Below are 18,303 nucleotides of genomic sequence, written 5' to 3'. Positions count from 1 at the left end.
TAAAATGAAATGTCACCTGTCTCACCTGAAAACATTTATAACATTGGAAATGTTTAGATTTTAAGTAATAAAGCTATTTCAAGAAAAATGTTTAGATGAACAATGTTATCTCTAGCTTGCTTTTTGGGTGTGCTGCAGGTTTGGTAATTAAACTTTTGTAGTGTAGCCACATGACTTGCCGGTAGCCTACCTCTTAGTATAACATCAGTAGATTTCATATCTGCTTTAAAACGTGCATTTCTTATAACAGTGCATCATACAATGTGCTGTTCCTAGACTCAATGAGAGGAATCATTTGCCTTTTTCCCTTCTCCTACATATAATGCAGCAGTTGTTGGAAATAAGGAATAATGGATTGAAAAATTTTTTTCATGTATTATTCTACCTTGTTCTAATTTTAAGTGAAACTGGCAGAAAGATCAGAGTATTGTTTCACAAATTTCATAAGCCAGAGCTGGGAAAATGGTTGAGGTTAGATTCATTCTTTCCTGTTTCTCACCCTCCAGTTCAATTTAACCCAGACAAGTTCCCTTCGCCACTTGGGTTTACCACATGGGTTCACAAACCCTTGTACTGGCACAAGAGGAAATAGCAAATTGCAAGGATAGGCAACCAAGAATATGATGACTGTGGTTTTCAGCTGACATTGGTTTAAAATATTCATGAGCCTATTCTCATACAGAGAGAGGAGAGGAAGCAAAATTTGTGTCTCCATTCATCTGTTAGGAGCAGCATTCTACCAGACTTCAGAGGACGCTTTGTACGCATACTTGCTTATAAATATTGTGAATGCAGGGGAATGGGGTGCAAAGAAGAAGATAGGTTTTGTGAATGAAGATTACACGCAATTATCCAGAAAATTGCACGTTCTCATGTAAAAGCAATGTGCTGGGGTAACTACACTGCCTGTTTTAATAGTATGTTACAACTGTGCATTGTACCAGCTGTGTAGTTTAAAAGACAGATATATATTGCCAGGGAACATTATACAACAACAGAGACTTCTGAAACTAAGTAAATAAATGCATTGGAATGTATTTCAGAGCAACAATCTCTCTCCTGCTTTGGGTGCTGCATAATATATTTTGATAACTACCTAGCCTCTCAATCAGTCTTTTTTCCCTCACCTTAGTAGCATACGACATAAATGATGCACTGTGTCAACAAGTGAAAGTTTACTGTACTGCGCAAGCGGTGTGACAGGGAACGCACACTGAACCTCAAAGTCTGTTGTCATGAGTAGGGTAATTTATTTTTTTTCTTTCAGAAACAGCAAAAACAAAACCCACAGAAGATGACAGTGAATTAGACATATCAGCCCTGTGTCCTAAGGTGACTTTGTTTCCATCAGCCCTATCTTGCTTTTAAAATCTATATAGATAATGGAGACTATCTAGACTACTGTCTCTGTTTTCTGTGGAAGACGTTAACCTGCCCAGGAGGCTGTGTTCCTGAACTAAGCAGTATGCTTTAAAAGCCATTCCCAGTCTCCATCTTTAGGCTTATACTAATTACCTTAGTGCATTCGTGACTTCTGGCCTTCAAGGTAATGGTTTCTTTGGCCTACTAAACTAAGAATGTATTTGTTTTGTAATGGCTGTGGAATGATTAAACTAGAATTTAATAGCCAAGGCAGCTATTTTTATTTACAACAGTGAAATTGCAGTTAATTTTTATCAAATTAAAATATAAAAAGGGAAACAATTGTAGAAAACTTGTGTAATTTGTCAGATACTTGTGTAATCACTTGTCTGATAATTTTTTACTATAGTGTAAATCAGTATATTATCTATAAATATCTTTCTAGATATGTATGAGAACACTCTAATATCTCCTTTCTCTCTTAATATTCTAGATAACTCTATGGCAAAGGATTTTCCATTATAATCAAAATACTGGTTGATATAAAAAACCCTCTAGTTTTCTAGGAATTCTTATGCAGTATTTGATCAGTAGTGTATAGAGCCTGACTTTGACAGTGATCACTTTGAAGGTGTTTTTGTATTCTGAAAAAAAATAAACTTACATCCTATGGAATAAAAATTTGTATCTGATGTAATTGGATATTGTTGGATAAATTCATAAAGGATAATGATTATTTAAGCTAATTTTTGACTGCTTACAGATAATGGGTTGGGTTTTTTCATCGAAGTTTATGCATTTCTTTACATTTATGCATATTTTGTATTTGCAGGCTCATTCTTATTTCATTACAGTAGGATATTACTTTCAGAATGAATAATTGGAATTTTCTATGCTTCTTTAGTATAACACAGCTTTCAGTTATTACAAAGAGGGATGCTTCAATTCTCCTATTATTTTCATGTTTCTACCAGTAAAGCTTAAATAGGAGACAATTTATATTGCTATGACATGCAAGAGGCTTCTTTTTCAGTATCTAAGCATTGGCTTCCTGTAGTGTGAATTTTTTGAGTGTAAGAATACCATGTATGGGACTTTTTTATGTTTAGGTTAGTCCTGCCGTTGTTGCCAAAGAGCTGTCAGTGTCTGACACAGATGTATCAGAAGTATCTTGGACTGATAACGGGACCTTTAACTTATCTGAAGGGTATTCTCCACAGACAGACACATCTGATGGTATGTAATGGCTTCATCTATTTCATCAATGAATTGCAGTCATGCAAGTTACCTGAAAATGATAGAGAATTTGAGGATAAAATTTTTTGGGTCAGTTTTTTCCCCCTCTACAATGAATTCAAAATTAATTCCAGTGATTTATGTAATTTTGGATACATCTTGTGTAAGAGCTGTCCTCATCCTAAAAATAATAAAGTCCCTCAGTAAGTGTCTAAATAAATAAGTAGCGGTGGGTGAAACAGACCCATTCCATAAGTGCCAGATTTAGCGCTCTCTTCCGCCAAACCTTTTAAGCAACTAAACCTTTTAAGTTAGTACCAATGCTTTTGTGGAGCTATACAAATAAAAGCTGAGGAAGAAAAAGTAATACTTTGAATTGCTAAACAGCCAATTAAAGAAAGTATTATTAGGTTTTGGTTACTAAAATGCTGATGAAGACAGCCAGCAATGAGCCTAAATGAGGAAAAGATTCTCAAGCACTTGCCTTGATCTTGACCAGATCTTTAAGTTCTTATTTTTTACAGACCAAGCTTTCAGTTAGCACTTTGTCTGAATAAAGATTAAGGACAACATTAGTTTGGTGTAAGCTTATCTGCAGATTTGTTGCTCTGCTCATCTTGCATTTCTCCTCATTCTAGGAAAAATTCACTGTAAATGACAAGTAGGGTGATATTACTTAACGATATTATACAGGCCAAATGAATAATTTATTTTGTTAATATTTCAAGTTGCAAATAGACGGCATTGTACGATCACGGAATCGTAACTTGGAACGAGCCACTGTCGTTCATCTGATCTAACCTCCTATTCAAAGCAAGTTCAACTTTATCAAGTTGCTCAGGGCTGTGACCAATTAATTTTGAGCATCTCCAATGGCAGAGATTCAGCAACCTCCCTGGACAGCCATTTTCAATATCTGATCACCCTCACAACAAAAAAGTTTTTTCTTATAGTGAGTCAAAATTTCCCATGCTCCAGCTTGTGTTGATTTACTCTCATCCTTCCACTGCGCACCTTTAAGAACAGTCAGGCCTCATCTTCTCCATTCCTTCCTGTCAGGTAGTTAAAGACAACTGTGTGGTCCCCCCTTTGCCACCTTCTCTTGAGGGTGAAGAGAGCCCATTCTCTCAGCATCTCCTGATACGTCATGGTCTCCAGCCCCCTAATAATCATGCTGACCCTCCAGGGGACTCACTGCAATCTGTCATCATCTGTCTTGTACTGGAGAGGTCAAAACTGGACCAAGTACTCCAAATGTGTGTGCTCAGGTGCTGAATAGAGGGGGAAATGCCTTCCATTGACTTTCTGGCTTTGTTTTTGCTAGTACAGCTCAGAATGTGGTTGGCCTTCCTTGCTGCGAGGGTACACTGCTGACTTGCTCTCCACAGGTCTTTTTCTTGAAAGCTGCTTTCTGTCTCGTTGTCCCCAACCTGTACTGCTGCACAGGTTATTCCATTCCAGATGCAGGACTTCACATTTGTTGTTGCTGAATTTCGTTATGTTCCTTTTCAGCCTGTTCATTTCTGCAGCCTGTTGAGGTCTCTCTGAGGGCGACCTGCCCTCCAAGAATACCAAATACACCTGCCCCACAGCAGTTCCTTTCTGCCCGTGAACTTGCTGAGAGTGCACTCCATCCTGTCATCCAACTCATTAATAAAAACATTGAACAGTGTTGGCTTCAGAGGTACACCACTAGTACCTGGCCTCCGGTTGGACCTTGTATCACTGATCACAGCTCTTTGAGCCTGGCAGTCTGGCCAATTTTCCACCCACCTTACAGTTCACGTACCCAGTTCGCTCACCAATTTGGCTGTAAGGATAATGTGAAAATCTGCATTAAAGGCCTTGCTAAGTGAAAAATAAACAACATCCACTCTTCTGCCCCCACGGAGCATTTCAGCAAATGGGACACACACACAAGTGCAACACCAGATGGGATGCATCCAAGGACTGGCTCATCTCCTCTCAAAGCTCTGCGCATTTGAGCCACCACTCTGCATACAGTACAGCCCTTCCTCCTCACCTTCCCAGCCTGTTTTTCCTAAAGAAAATGGAGAAAATGATGTACCAGACATTTTTAGGATTCATTTCCTTAGCCCTTATGAATGCTCCTCTTGCTTGTTTTCATAGAAAGTAAGTTCAAACTGATTATTTTTTACCTTCTCATTCAAATACTTGATCAGAATATTCCCTTATGCTCATTTAGGTCTCTTCCACAGGCCATGTACAGTATATTTTACACATTTATATAAACAAGTATCACGCCATTAACGTAGTCATTAAAATCCAGTCTTTTATTTGTCTACATTCTGCTTTTTACCCTCTTGAAAACATGACGCTATCCTAGTCATCTGTAGAGTTTCCATTTTCCGTTTCCTGTTTAATACAAGCATTGGCCAAGAAAGGAAAAAGTTATAAATTACGTCCTTACATTGGCTTTATGTCTTTATTTAAATATGTAAACATTCTTTTTTATTCTACAAGTGTTTTAAAAGCTTGTAATACATTCATGCACACATACTTGTAATTTATATATATTGTGAAGAAAAATGTTTAAAGACCTGTTGTGACATTATAAATTGTAGGACTTTATGGGGTTGTGCTGAAGATTTGGAAGGCTTGTTTCATATACAGCTAGATACCATTTTAAAAAGGTATTTTCCTCAGATAACTTTCAGAGTTAGGCTGATAGCAGGTGACTTGTGGTAGTAGGTTTACAACCACTTTATTTTAGATGTAACACAAAGCTCATCTGCATTAAGAGTACGCAAGACTACTAGACTATGGATTTGTAAATGTATTTCAAGGAAAACTTACTAACTGCATTTTTACATTTGGCTGCTTTTTTTGGGGAAGCCTTTCATGTTTGCTAACGCTGTTTCCTTCTGTTTGTCCTGTAATAGATTTTGACCGACCTAGTGATCATGAAGAAGCTTTCGCTAGAGATCTTTCAGAATTTCCTTCTTTAGAAAATGGTGCCGGAACAAACGATGACGATGACTCAAGTATTGGTATGCCCATCCAGCAAAAACGAAAAAAAGAACAAACATATTTGAAGGTGGATCATGCTCCCAGACAGAGTAAAGAGAGACCGTCCACTGCAGGGCTCTCCTTGCCTTTGACCAGTGACCAAACCTTTAATTTAATGAGTGGAATTGCTGGGGATGTCATCGCAGCTGCGGTGTCTGCTGCCATCAAAGACCAGTTGCAGTCCGCACAGCAAGCTCCCTCACATGCAGTGCCCAGTTTGAGCGAGGAGACAGACACAGAGGAAGCCGATGATTTTGAACTGCTTGACCAGTCAGAGCTAGAGCAGATTGAGAAAGAATTGGGACTTTCACAAGGCCAAGAAGCAGAAGCACAGGAAAAGAAAAAGTCTTCAGGCTTCCTTTCAAATCTGCTTGGAAGTCAATAACCTAGAAATTGCAGCTGGTAACATAGAAGAAATTAAACATAAAACACACACACACAAAAAAATCAAATGCAAAAAAAAAAAAAAAGGAGAATTCTGAGCTGTAAGCTTGAACTATCCCTTTAGATGTATTGTAATAATTTCCCTTATGCAGAGTGAATTAACTGGATAAATATCAGCTGATACTGATAGTTTAATGTTTCTGGTAGTTTTACCTCAATGTAATAGCATGGAAATGAATTATCTATCCACTGTTTGGTTGCAGATGAGTGTTGGAGGTCAGTTGTTCAAAAGAGCTGAGGGAGAGGATTTTTTAATCTTTTTTTGCCAACCATGTATTTTGGGGTCCTGAGCCAAATTTTCAACATTGGCAGTTTATTCTTGGTTGCCAACCATGTAATACAATTAATGATTCACACAGTGAGGGTAAATTATCAGAGGATTGCAATAAGATTAACTAAATCTCACCTCCTTCAATCATACCGACAAGTATGAATCCCTGCAGTTAGCGTTATGTATAGTGCACCTACTATATATGAAACACATTAACCAGCACAACTCTAGTTTAAGTATGTGTGCAACACTATCAAAGAACTTGATTTCATACTTAAAACCTTTGAATTATTTTGGATATGGTGATGCATTTCCAAGTTTTTTGCTGTTTTAGGCTTGTAGAGTTGTAAAGTGGCATGCTATTTGACTGACCACCTGCTGTGTTCCTTGATAGAGTCTGGTCCTTGGCAGTATTGGCCATGTAAAGTCAGCCAACACATTTTCATATTTAAGAGTTAATATCATGTAAACTGAACAACCTTTTTGGGAGCAGGTGAGGGTAGTTATTGTTTTGAATAGAGGTTAGAGGTAAAAAATATAAAGGCTTTTTTGATGCCACTCCCTTAACTCAAGATTCTGTGGGGTTTGGGTTTCCTTTTTTCCCCCAGAACAGCTGCCATCACTTGCAACAAAAGTTGTGTTGCAAGCTGAATATTTTAAGATACTTAAAAGTATTCGGTGAGGTCATTTGCTATAGGAGACACTCAGAATCTTCTTCGTGGCATGTAATTTAAAACAAAGAAAAAAAGTTGTTTATTTGCCAGTTTAAACTCCACACGTGCTGAGTGAGTGGCATGGGATCTTAAGCAGGTAACTTATTTATCTTTTTCTAGAGCTTTTTTGTTCACCTGTGACAAAACTGAATTGTAATACCAAGCAATAGTAATCAAAGAAATAGGAAGAAGTAAAGCTAGTTTTTTTTAATGTGATGTAAACCATTAGCAAAATTGAGGGACCATGTCAGCTGCTACTACTACTACTCAAGTGATTTTCCATTTGCTGGCATTTGAAGAGGTGAATACTGTCATCTAGGACCCTCAGAAAGTACAGCAACAGATTATAAAAATCTTCCACTAACATATATGTGTAGGTAAACCTGTGTTTAAAGTTAACTCCATTTTAATTTTTTTTTTCCTTTTGAGGTGAAAAAATAGGCAGATGGCCAAAAAGAGTGTAGCAAAAGGAAAGATGCTGAGAATTTTTGACACTAGCTTTATCGTTGCTTGTGCTTTTGTGTCAGTAATGCATATTGACTGTGTTTGCTGTCCTTTACCAGTAAAAATGTGAGCGTGTGCCTTCATTATCAAATCCATTACAAAGTAAGTGGATGCTGGATATAGATCCCATGAGATGCAGCTTTGCAACATCTTTAACGTCAAAAGCGAGTTTCTGGAAATGATTAAAAAACCATGGCCACATCACTTCCACAGCGCTGGTTGCTAAGTTTCCTTTTCAGCTTCCCCCAGCCTGTCCATCCCATTTGGCAAAAAAAAATACAAAAATAAAAGAAGCTTTTGCTGGGAAATCAGTAAGTTTAAAGGCCATTTAAATTTCTCAGATGAGTTAAAAGCCTCGTTTCCTTGCTGCATGTTTAGGACAATCTATACAGTTAGAAGAGTACAGCTTCCAAGTTGCTGACAAAACTTTGTAGGACACCCAAACAAACGTGTGCTTCCTTGTACAGGACTACTGGTGCCAGGCGGGGAAATGGGCTACGGGATGGGGAGAGGTGGGAGGCAGCCGTCCCTCACAGGCTTTTCTGGAGCGGACTGATGGGACGCACTAGCTGGCTGTCAATGGCGGCATTATAACAGCATGCACTTTATTGTTGTTTTATGAAGAATAGTTGTGGTTTATAAAAGTAAGGAATGCAGGGGCGCTCTTCTAGAATAATAGATTAGATTAAGAAGGAAAAGCAGTTGGAGGAATTTCTTGGACTTTTTGTAAATGATCCATTTTCTGGTTTCAAGATAGAAAAATAGATCGATTTTTCTCTGGAAGAGAAACAGAAAGAAAACCAGACAAAGAAAAAAAACCAAAACTTGAACAAGCAAATCTTTAAAGCTGAGGGGCATAATTGGTTATATGAGTGTCTTTAGAATTTTATTTTTCTGTTCTCGTGGTAGTTGATTACATTCAAGGCCCTAAATACTGTGTAAAGGGAGGCAGGTCATTCTGTATCGTTTAATATTCTTCCTCAGGTAGTGAAAATATGCTTAGTTTTCTGCAGGAAATTACCTTTTCCCTCCCAAACAACTGCATGTAAGAAACACTTTGCTCAAACACGATACATTCCACTGCCAGCAGTTTGATAGCAGAACACACAAAAAACACATATCTGTCCTTTGAGATCCCTTCCACACTGCCTTCATTTGGAAATCCCTCAAGAAACCTTCATTTCACTGTACCCTAACAGCGGCCACAAAGTAGTTATTCAAAAATTCCCAGCACAACGGTCCACAGCATCTTTCCTACTGACCACTGGTCATCACCTTCCCATCTTCCAAAACTGAATACATGGCCAGGAAGAACGGCAAGCGAGTATGAGGTAGCGTGTAGCTTTGAAACGTGCATTTATTCTGTGGAAAGCCTGCCTCCTTGCAATTTCCAGTCAAAAGCCCGTACAGCCAGCATGGAGGGCGCAGACAGAGTGTGGACATGTGAGCAAGTGCCCATGGGGTAACGCAGGGTACAGCCTTGCCATGGGATCAGTACTGCCTGCGTTATCTGCTGTGCGCTTACCCGGTAGTAAATTGAGGACGCCGTGTATTTTTGCAGTGGCGTGGTTAAAGCGCTCACCCTCCCTAGCAGTAGCTTCTTCACACATCCCTGCTGGAAGAAAACGATGTGTGACAGGACAGGATCCGTGGGTGCAGTTCAGTCCTTCCTACTCAGAAAATTTCCCCTTGCGTTAGTACATCTGAGTGAGATGGAGAGATCACCGTTTGATCGGTGGCCTTAGATGTGTCAAATCCAGTGTAAAAGCACCTATTTTCATCACACAGGGCTTTTCAGGTGTATGTACGTGTGTATGTACTACGCACCTACTTACCATTCTTCATTTGTTCGTGAAAATAAATTATTCTATGCAGAGGAGGGGAAAGAATTTTAACCCAAGGTAATAGGATCTGAGGAAATACTCAGTTTACTTGTTTTTTGTTCATTTCGCACTTTCCCCCGACAGTTTAAGCCTTCTGAACAAATTCCCTGCAGTCTCCATGTCTGTTCTCAGCACGCGAGCAGCGTCACAGCCTGTGACCACCACCTATCCGGGTAACCAGAAACTGGAAAATTACAAAATGTCTACATTTAAAATATTTTGCAGCACTTTACCTAGCCTGATTACTATTTTGTAAACATGGAATTATTATATTGATTGTTTGTAAAACCATTTAATAAATATGTGTTAGTTTTTACCTTTCATCATATCTAATTGCATGTTTGTTCCCAGAATAGGGGGGAAAAAACAACCAACCAACCAAGAAACAAACCCTTTGGTGGTTCCTGCCGCTCCCTTGTTTACTCCCGTCCTTAGCCCGGCGGGACTCGCACCCCGTAAACGCTGATCCTGGCTCTGGGCCGCGGGCCTGACAACGTGAAGTTACTTCCCAGGAGCAGAACCGGGGCTGCCCGGTCTGAAGGAGGGGCAATTTCCAGGCAGACAGGGCGGGGGGTAGGAGAGGACTCCCCCCCCCCCCCCCGCGCCGGGGTGCCCCCTCCGGCCCAGCCCGCAGCGGCGCAGGCCCACGGGAGTGACAGGCCGCCTCCGGGGCCGGGAACGCTGCGGGGCCTCCGCGACGGCAGGGGGCGGGAGCGGCGGCGGGCGGGGCGGGCCCTCCTTGCCGGAAGGGGGCGGCTCGCCCTTCCTGCCTGGCGTGGCGCGCCTCTTCCTGCTCGCGCTTCCTGCTCTACCGGCAGCGGCACGGAGGCGGGGAGGGCTTCTCTGACCCCACCGGCGGCAGGTGCGGGGCCTGACGGCGGGGAGGGTGGTGGTCGGACCAGGCCGGGACGACCCTGTTCTGCTCTGTCGGGTGGTAGCGGGGAGGGCGAGGCGCGGCCCCGATCCGCGGCGGGTGTGCCGCGCGGCCTGGGGTGTCGGCTGCTCCCGCTAAGGGCGGCGCCTCCCCGCGAGTCATGTCTCTGTCACGTCTCTGTCACGTCTGGCGGCGGCCTGGAGGCTCGTGGCTTCCGCCTGCGCTGCATCTTATAATTTAGTTTATCTTATTTTAATATTTGTCCTTTTTTCCCCCGGGTTTAAGTTGTGCCGTGACTTCTGGTGTCCGTATAATAAACACCTGCCGGTCAGTCAGGCCTTTCTGTGCCATGCCTGTCTTTTATGGACACCGGCTCAATTTAAATTCAAATACAAGTAGGTGTAATAAAGTCCCTGCGGGGAGAACGAGATTTTTCTCAAAGGACTTGGCTGTTCTTTGGGCTGCCTCACGTTCCTTGAGTGCCTCAAGTTTTGTTTTCCTGAGCCTCACACAGGGGAAGATTCAGTGGTTTGGTTTTGTGGGTGAGGGCGCATGTGGGTAATGGGAAGTGTTGGTGTAACTGCGTGGGACCCTGTAGCTGCTTTTTCTGCTTTATGCAGCTTGAATTGTAGATGTGATCTCTCCGCTTAGTAGCCAGATATAAATTATGGTTCTAGGTCCTCTCAGTTACATACCTCTTGTTCTGGTACAACAACAGGGGTTGGTTTGTTTGTTTGGGTTTTTTTGTTACCCCCAGGGTAATCTAATGTGCAGCTGCCGTCAAGCTGTAATGGATCAGATCAAACTGTTCTATCCCTGCAATTCCTGCAAGGCATTTGTGACTAGCAGCAAACATGATTCTGCATAGGTTGGTTTATAGCAGTAAAATACCCACTTGGGCTAGGAAAGGGATAGGGAGCTCTGCAGGTGGGAGGAAAATGCTTCACAGAGCAGTTGGGATACCTCAATGGGCAGAGAGTTTTCCCCTGAAAGAAAACTGAATGGATGCTTACAGTATTTCAAATAAAATAGCATGGCCTTTATTTTCTGGGTTCAGAGCTGGGATGCTCTGGTGCTGCTGTGATATAAGTAATCTCTGATAACTGTCAGAGTCCTGTATTTTTTTTGCTGCTTCTAGTACGTAACATGCTATTTGCTAATGCTGGTGTTTAATAAACAATTCTGTATGAGAACTGTATTTCTTATGCTGTCTTACATGGGTGCTGTCAGGATGTTGGGTTTGGGGGTTTTTTTGTGGTTGCTATTTATTAGTGTTATTTCCCCCCCACACACTTTCTAGTAATGGCAACCTACACTTGTATCACTTGCCGTGTGGCTTTCAAGGATGCTGACATTCAGCGTGCCCATTACAAAACTGACTGGCATAGGTACAATCTGAAGCGTAAGGTTGCTGACATGCCTCCTGTCACTGCTGAGAATTTCCAAGAGAGAGTCCTAGCACAGAGAGCGGTAGCAGAGGAGCAGAACAAAATCACTGCCACTTACTGCACAGTTTGCAGCAAGAGGTTCTCCACCTTCAATGCCTACGAGAATCATTTGAAGTCCAAGAAGCACCTGGAATTGGAGAAGAAAGCTGTTCAAGCTGTCAGCAAGAAGGTGAAAATATTAAATGAAAAGAACCTGGAAAAGGGGCTGGCCCCAGAGAGTGTAAACAAAGATGAAATGAACGCAGCTATTCAGCAAGCCATCAGAGCTCAGCCATCTTCGTCTCCGAAGAAGACGCCTTTACCTCCTAGTAATGCAAGTGGCTTCCCAGTTTCTACAGAACGTGCCAGCTTATCACAGAGTAGAGAGCGATTGGAAAAACCTCCACGGCTACAGTGGTTTGAACAGCAAGCAAAGAAGCTGGCCAAACAGCAAGCAGAGGAAGAAGACAATATGGAAGAAGGTAAGGCAATAAACATACTGATGAGAGATAGCTTGGGATAAGCTATGCAGTTGTTGGTTTTCTGTAAAAGCCGCCTCCTATTTCTGTAGTAGTACAGCATTTTCCATCACAAAAGGTCTTCCTGTTGATTAAATTTTCAGTTTAATAAAGGAGTTAAGCTTCGCCCATGGCAGGGACTTTGTGTTAGTTTCTGAACTGCCAGCTGCACAAGATATTAAAGCATGTGAAGGATGAATATAAACAGTTACTAACATAAGCACTGTTTCCCACGTAAAATTCCAGGGTAAGTTTCCTTTAAGGAAGGCTAACATAAAAGGTTACCCTAAAACTACTTCTGAAAAATAGATTAATAAAAATCTAATCATGATCATTTGCTGTTGTCCCGTCAATCACTTTATTGATCTGTTGAAGGGAGTGGGGTTGGTTTTGTTTTTCTCTGCCCATCAAGACCAGAGGAGACAGTTTGCTCCTTGGCCTGACACTGTGTGGCATAGCTTCTTAGCATGTTGGCATCTGTATTAAAATTAGTCTAAGAGCTGCCACCCCAACTGCCTCTTCCTGGTGCTTCACCCTCAGCACTTGTGTGGATACAGTTCTTTGTCGGAGGTCAGCCTGGAAAATGAACAACTGGAAAGATCAGAGCTTCAGAATTCCCAGAAAAGGGGTGTTTTTAACCTGAATGCTTTCAGTGCTCTGGTTTACGATGCCGCTCCAAGTGCATCTATTGGAGTTGAGTGGGGTGATTAAACTACAGCAAGGGGACAGGTATGAATGAAGTGGGAACATACTATGCCAGCTTCGTTACTGAAACTGTTGTGTCACATTATTACATCTGTTATAGCAATTTTGTGCTGTTTAAGTTTCACTTGTAATTCAGGTATCTGTTCTGCAGAGGAAGAAACATATACCTCTACACGTGCATCTTAACATCTAAAGAAGGAGCCAACTTGCACCTGTTTTGTATTAATGTGTTAGTTATAAATTGTAACACTAAAATCTCAGTAGGCTTCTGAATGTTAATTTTCCTTTTAACTGTTTGTCCAGGAGCGTTTCCTACAAGTCCTGTTAATGCAGTGTCAGGCTTTTAAAATTATTAAACTGTATCCTATAGCAAAGATCTCTAATTAGCAGCCTACAACACTAGGGAGCACCATGTTTCCTCTTCTCAAATGCTGTGTGTGCATGGCAGTTGGAAGGGGACCAGTAGGAGTAGAGTACTGGGAAATGCTCACTGCCCCAGACCTGAACTGTTTAGAAAAGATTTCTAGACCCCTCTAGCAGTATAATCAGATTGCTGGATTGTCTGTCCGTTAACGAGCTCTGCAGTAATCTTGCAAATGTGTAAAATTGTTAGGATATCTTGGTATATACTAACATATAATGTGGCATAGTATATCTGACAGCTGGCTTTGTTATTCTCTGTTGTTAAAGATGTACATGCGAACAGGAGTGTGTTTTCCCTCACTGCTGGAAATGAATATTTTCACGATTCTATCAGAGTTGTGGTGTTTTCAATGAGCCATACATGTGTTCTTGTGCTGTGGTGAATTAAATTAAAGACTTTGAAACAGCAATGAAGTGTTAATAGTTGAGAAAATGGAGAGGGGAAAAAAAAGGCAGATCTGCCAACTTTTTAATGAGCAGACTTGAGCTTTGCCGCGCGTCTTAGGAGGAAATGTGTTTTACTGGCAATGGTATATTCTTGCACCTGGCAGTGACTCTGTGGCACTTAGCTGCAAGAATACAAAATACAGTATTTTCTATGACAATTTTTTCTGGCTTATTTGGAACTTGTTGTGCTTGTGAGAAGTAATCATGTAAATAATTTTTTTTTTTTAACTTCCATTAAAAGACTGGGAAGATATTGATTCTGATGAAGACATTGGATCTGAAGAAGAGATGGAAAGTGTGGGAGAAGAGGAGGAGCAGGCAGAAGCTGAAAGCACTCCTGCTGTTGGGGCCATACCAGTCACAGACTGCTTGTTCTGTCCACACCATTCAAGATCTCTGACAAAAAATGTAGCCCATATGACAAAAGCTCACAGTTTCTTCATTCCGGACATAGAGTACCTTGTGGATCTCAGAGGACTAATCAAGTACCTGGGTATGCCTGTAAATGTTCTCTGATTTTTTTCATCAAGATAATGAGACACTGTTATTCCTTTTTTTCACTTGGATCTCTCTTAAAATGTTTTTTTGTTTTGGGGGTTTTTTTTGGTGTAAAATCTCTGGTACAGTATTTTGATCATGAACAGGACCACAGACTTTCCAGGGAGAGTGAGAGAAAACCCCACTGAGCAAACACATGGTCTTGTACCCTGTAGGTGTCTCATAGTTTTTTACAGCTTTCTCAAAAGTTGTTCAGCTAACATGAAATTTGGGACAAAACTCTATTGCTAAAGTGAGCATATGAACTGTCTTATCTTACTAAAGAGTTGTAAGTATTTGCCTCATCAGTTTACAATACTTGTGAGAGAGCTAAAAGCTAGAAAAAATGTATCTGCCTTGAAGTATACAAATAATGATGAGACTAAAATAATTTTGGAGTATCAGATAGAAAACTGTATTGGAAGTATGAAATTTGTTATTGAGCGTACATCATAATCTGTACCTTGTCATATGAAATCTTTAAACGCACAGACTTGTCCCTGGTGGAGCCATATGGTCACAGCATAGGAACAGCAGGGCTTTTCTGGAAATGAAGGGCTCAAGGCTCGTCCTCAGTCTCTCTGCCTGCAAGCTGGGAAGCCTACGTCACAGAAATGTTAATTATTGACTAGGGATGCTCTGCTCAGACCAATAGAAGTGTCAATGTTTTCTGCAGGAGAGAAAGTTGGCATTGGGAAAATCTGCATCTGGTGCAATGAAAAAGGGAAATCCTTCTACTCTACAGAAGCAGTACAGGCTCACATGAACGATAAAAGCCACTGCAAACTCTTCACAGATGGAGATGCTGCCCTGGAATTTGCAGACTTCTATGATTTTAGGTGAGGATGCTTTTCTTTGCTTGGAGCGCAGATGGGGCAGACAAAAGGACAGTTGGACATCACATCAGAAACTATTATTCATACTTAAAATTTACTCCTGTTTCTGGTTCTGATGCTTATTTTGCATAGCTGGTTCACCACTTTTCTAGGCAAGCATAACAGCATGATTGGTTCTTCTCTCCTGTGACCACTAATACCAGTCCTGCATGAAAATATATTTTGAATTCTGTTTTGTATGTTTGCTGTTAGTGAGTTAGGTTTCAGTGCACCAGCAAAGATCGTAAAAGGGCATAACTGTCCCTTCCATTATCTTTCAGGGAGACTGTGGGCTTCGTACCTACTGTGGATTTTTTTTTTTTTAAAGTAGCTGGAGTTAAACAGGACTGCTGTGGTTTAGAGGCCTCTTGTTGAACTTCCCGTAACTTATCCTGGGCTGTATGCATTTTGGTCAGAAATACCTCCTATTATGGGGACAGATGGATTTAGCGGAGCTTCTTGGAGCGCTCATTCAGTAGCTGTGCAGAGCTGGTGGGCTGCACAGTGGTGGCTTTTCACCATAAGTCGCTGTTAAGTGTGCAGCAGCAGGACCATGCTGGGTTATGGAACTGGGTGGAGGAAGGGTGGTCCTTGTCTGCAGCCCCTGTTCAGGGCAGGGTGCTACTGGGAAGAACTCTCAAACCAAGATAGGTGAAACATGACAATGTTTGTGGCTTGCTGTAGCTGCGCGTGGCAGTTCTTTTGTGTGGTGGGTCTGAGTAGCTGTGACTGCTCACCACGTACAAACCATGTACTGTTACTCTTCCACAGGAGCAGTTACCCTGATCACAAGGATGGGGAAGATGTGGAGGTGCCTGGAGAGCGCCCAGCAGAGAGAGAGTTGGATTATGATGATGACACCATGGAGTTGATCCTTCCTTCAGGTAGGCATAGGATTTGTGTTATGACATACTTTTTCTGCATTGCTCATAGCTGCAGCCATTAGCTACAGCATAGGTGATCGTGGTAAATGTTTTCCTTTGGCAAGGGAGAAAGTAATTTTGCATCTAAGTGTCTTTGGGGTTTTGTCCTCACCTTCCATTACTTTCACTACCAAGTAGTTCAGCTTCTTCAGCGTTAATGTATACGTGGACTAGGGTGAGGGGTTCCTTCCCCGACTTGAACTCTTCATTAACATGTGACTTGCATGGTATACTCCAAGAGTTTCCATGTCTTGTTTTAGTGCAACTTGGAGAGGCTATAACTTAGGTTTTCTAGTGTAGGGGTTTTTGCAGAGAAGCAGCTGGTAACTAATTTAGTAAACTAGCTCAGTAAAATTAATTTATTAAAACAACCTTACTCTTGCTTGCATTTTTTTTGGTGTTTTTTGTATGAGGAGACAGCCCTTTCATTCTGAAAAGTGCTGCCAACTATGCAGTTACAGATTTCCTGAATGTCAGCAAGTTACTTCCCTAGTTACTTGAAACAGCATCGCCTCTCTGCTCATTCCCCTAATTAAACTTTTCTGATAACTGTTTGTTATCTGACCTAAGGTCCTCTTGAAAAACAGCCCTCTTTGGGTTTTTTTTTTTTCTTCAAGGTAAAGTGCAGTACAGCAGCTCTTACAGGAATTACATTGAGTTTGTAATAGTCTTAAAGTTTTTAAGTTTCTGGGCCTTTTAAAAGCATGTCTCAGCATAGGGATTTTCCAGTTTTCACAATATGCTTGCTGCATTTCAGAAGCTGCTTCGTTATGCATAATAAGATGTCCCCTCCTCTGAACAGGTGCAAGAGTGGGTCATCGTTCTTTAATGAGATACTACAAGCAACGGTTTGGTCTGTCAAGAACAGTGGCTGTTGCGAAAAATAAGAAAGCAGTGGGTCGGGTGTTGCAGCAGTACAGAGCTTTGGGCTGGACAAGTCAGACAGGTAAGTGACAATGTGAGGTTTTTGCAGAGGTGTCGTTTCTAGGGTGTCATCACTCTACAATTAAGTATGTCGAGTTTGTTTCACATTTGTGGGGTTTTGTGCAGTAGTTTGTCTTCCACTCAGTTCCCTTTCATTCCTGACATCCAAGCAGAATAAGTTACAGGAAGTCATTTGTGTCTGAAGTGTATTGCAGCTTCTGTGCAAGCCCTTCAGTTCATTAGCACACATGTCTGTGATAGTGACTTCCTAAGATTTGTTGGTGTCTAGGGTAATAATTCTTTCTCTGCCTGTCAAAACCACTATTGTTGCTATTTAATAATGTAACATAAATCACTCTTTGACAGTTGGAATACTTTTTCAGTTGGGGAGCAGTGATGTGATCTATATCCACTTTTGAAATAAAGGAATCGCACACTAGAATGCAAAACAACCTTTTCCCTTAATCACAGTCATGGGTGTTCATAGAGGGAACTGCCCTTTCCCAAGAGATAAGTGAAAAGAAGTGTGGCTGTATGGGAAGGAAAACATATGGCTAACTGCAAATTTAAATGGACAGATTAGCTAGTGTGCATGTAAGTAGTAAGTAATCTTACAAACATTTATCCCTCTTTCTCTTCCTTCTCTCTCTCTGAAGGGGCAGTTTTTGCTCAGCAGCGTGATATGCAGTACCTGCAGAGGATGAAGTCAAAGTGGATGCTCAAGACAGGAATGAGTAACAATGCTACAAAGCAGATGCATTTCCGGGTGCAAGTCAGGTTTTGAGTTCCCAACAGAGCTGCATGCAACTGGTTTTGGGAAGGGGGATTTAATGGTTTCTGGGTCGAGGATTGTGTTACTAAAATGGACTTGGTACCTATCAAATGAGGATGTGTATTGCTGGTGTGTCTTCCTGTCTGTGAGAAGAAGAGCAGGGAGCTTGTCTCTCTTGGTGCAGTGATGGTTGGCCTAACATAAAAAATAAAATCTCTTAAATGGAATATGTGGCAAAGTAGTCATGGCTATGAATAAAGACGCATGCACATCTTTGTGCAGTCCATTTCTGTGGGGCAATTAATGGTGTCATTTATCTGAATGTCTTTAGTTTCCAATTCTGCAAAATGGTTGAGGCCAAGAGAAGATCCGAGATCTAAGAGCCCAAGATGGAGTGTATCAAAGGTGTTCGCTTGTGGTGCCAGGCATAAGTTA

At 41.3% G+C, this 18,303-nt stretch overlaps 2 protein-coding genes across 3 annotated transcripts in view; both read left to right on the top strand.

The window, feature by feature from the left end:
• The window catches only part of RETREG1 (reticulophagy regulator 1), a 74,170-nt gene extending 64,406 nt beyond the window's left edge, over nt 1-9,764 (top strand). For both annotated transcript variants that reach the window (XM_054815309.1, XM_054815310.1), the window contains 3 exons: nt 1,268-1,332; nt 2,472-2,598; nt 5,502-9,764. In XM_054815309.1, the coding sequence (XP_054671284.1) occupies nt 1,268-1,332; nt 2,472-2,598; nt 5,502-6,013 (704 nt within the window). In that variant the 3' untranslated portion in view covers nt 6,014-9,764. The remainder of the gene's footprint in view (nt 1-1,267; nt 1,333-2,471; nt 2,599-5,501) is intronic.
• Nucleotides 9,765-10,198: 434 nt separating this feature from the next.
• On the top strand, nt 10,199-18,095 carry ZNF622 (zinc finger protein 622). The gene is made up of 7 exons (XM_054817847.1): nt 10,199-10,305; nt 11,618-12,226; nt 14,079-14,330; nt 15,051-15,213; nt 16,021-16,133; nt 16,975-17,118; nt 17,753-18,095. Exons 2-7 carry the CDS (start codon nt 11,620-11,622, stop codon nt 17,878-17,880), a joined length of 1,407 nt encoding a protein of 468 aa, XP_054673822.1. The 5' UTR covers nt 10,199-10,305; nt 11,618-11,619; the 3' UTR covers nt 17,881-18,095.
• The last annotated feature ends 208 nt before the right edge of the window (nt 18,096-18,303 follow it).

This window comes from Grus americana, chromosome 2, assembly GCF_028858705.1.
Source record: "Grus americana isolate bGruAme1 chromosome 2, bGruAme1.mat, whole genome shotgun sequence".
Classification (NCBI taxonomy): Eukaryota; Metazoa; Chordata; class Aves; order Gruiformes; family Gruidae; genus Grus; species Grus americana.
The sequence above is the reverse complement of the archived record's forward strand: the minus strand, read 5'-3'. Positions and strand labels throughout refer to the sequence as shown.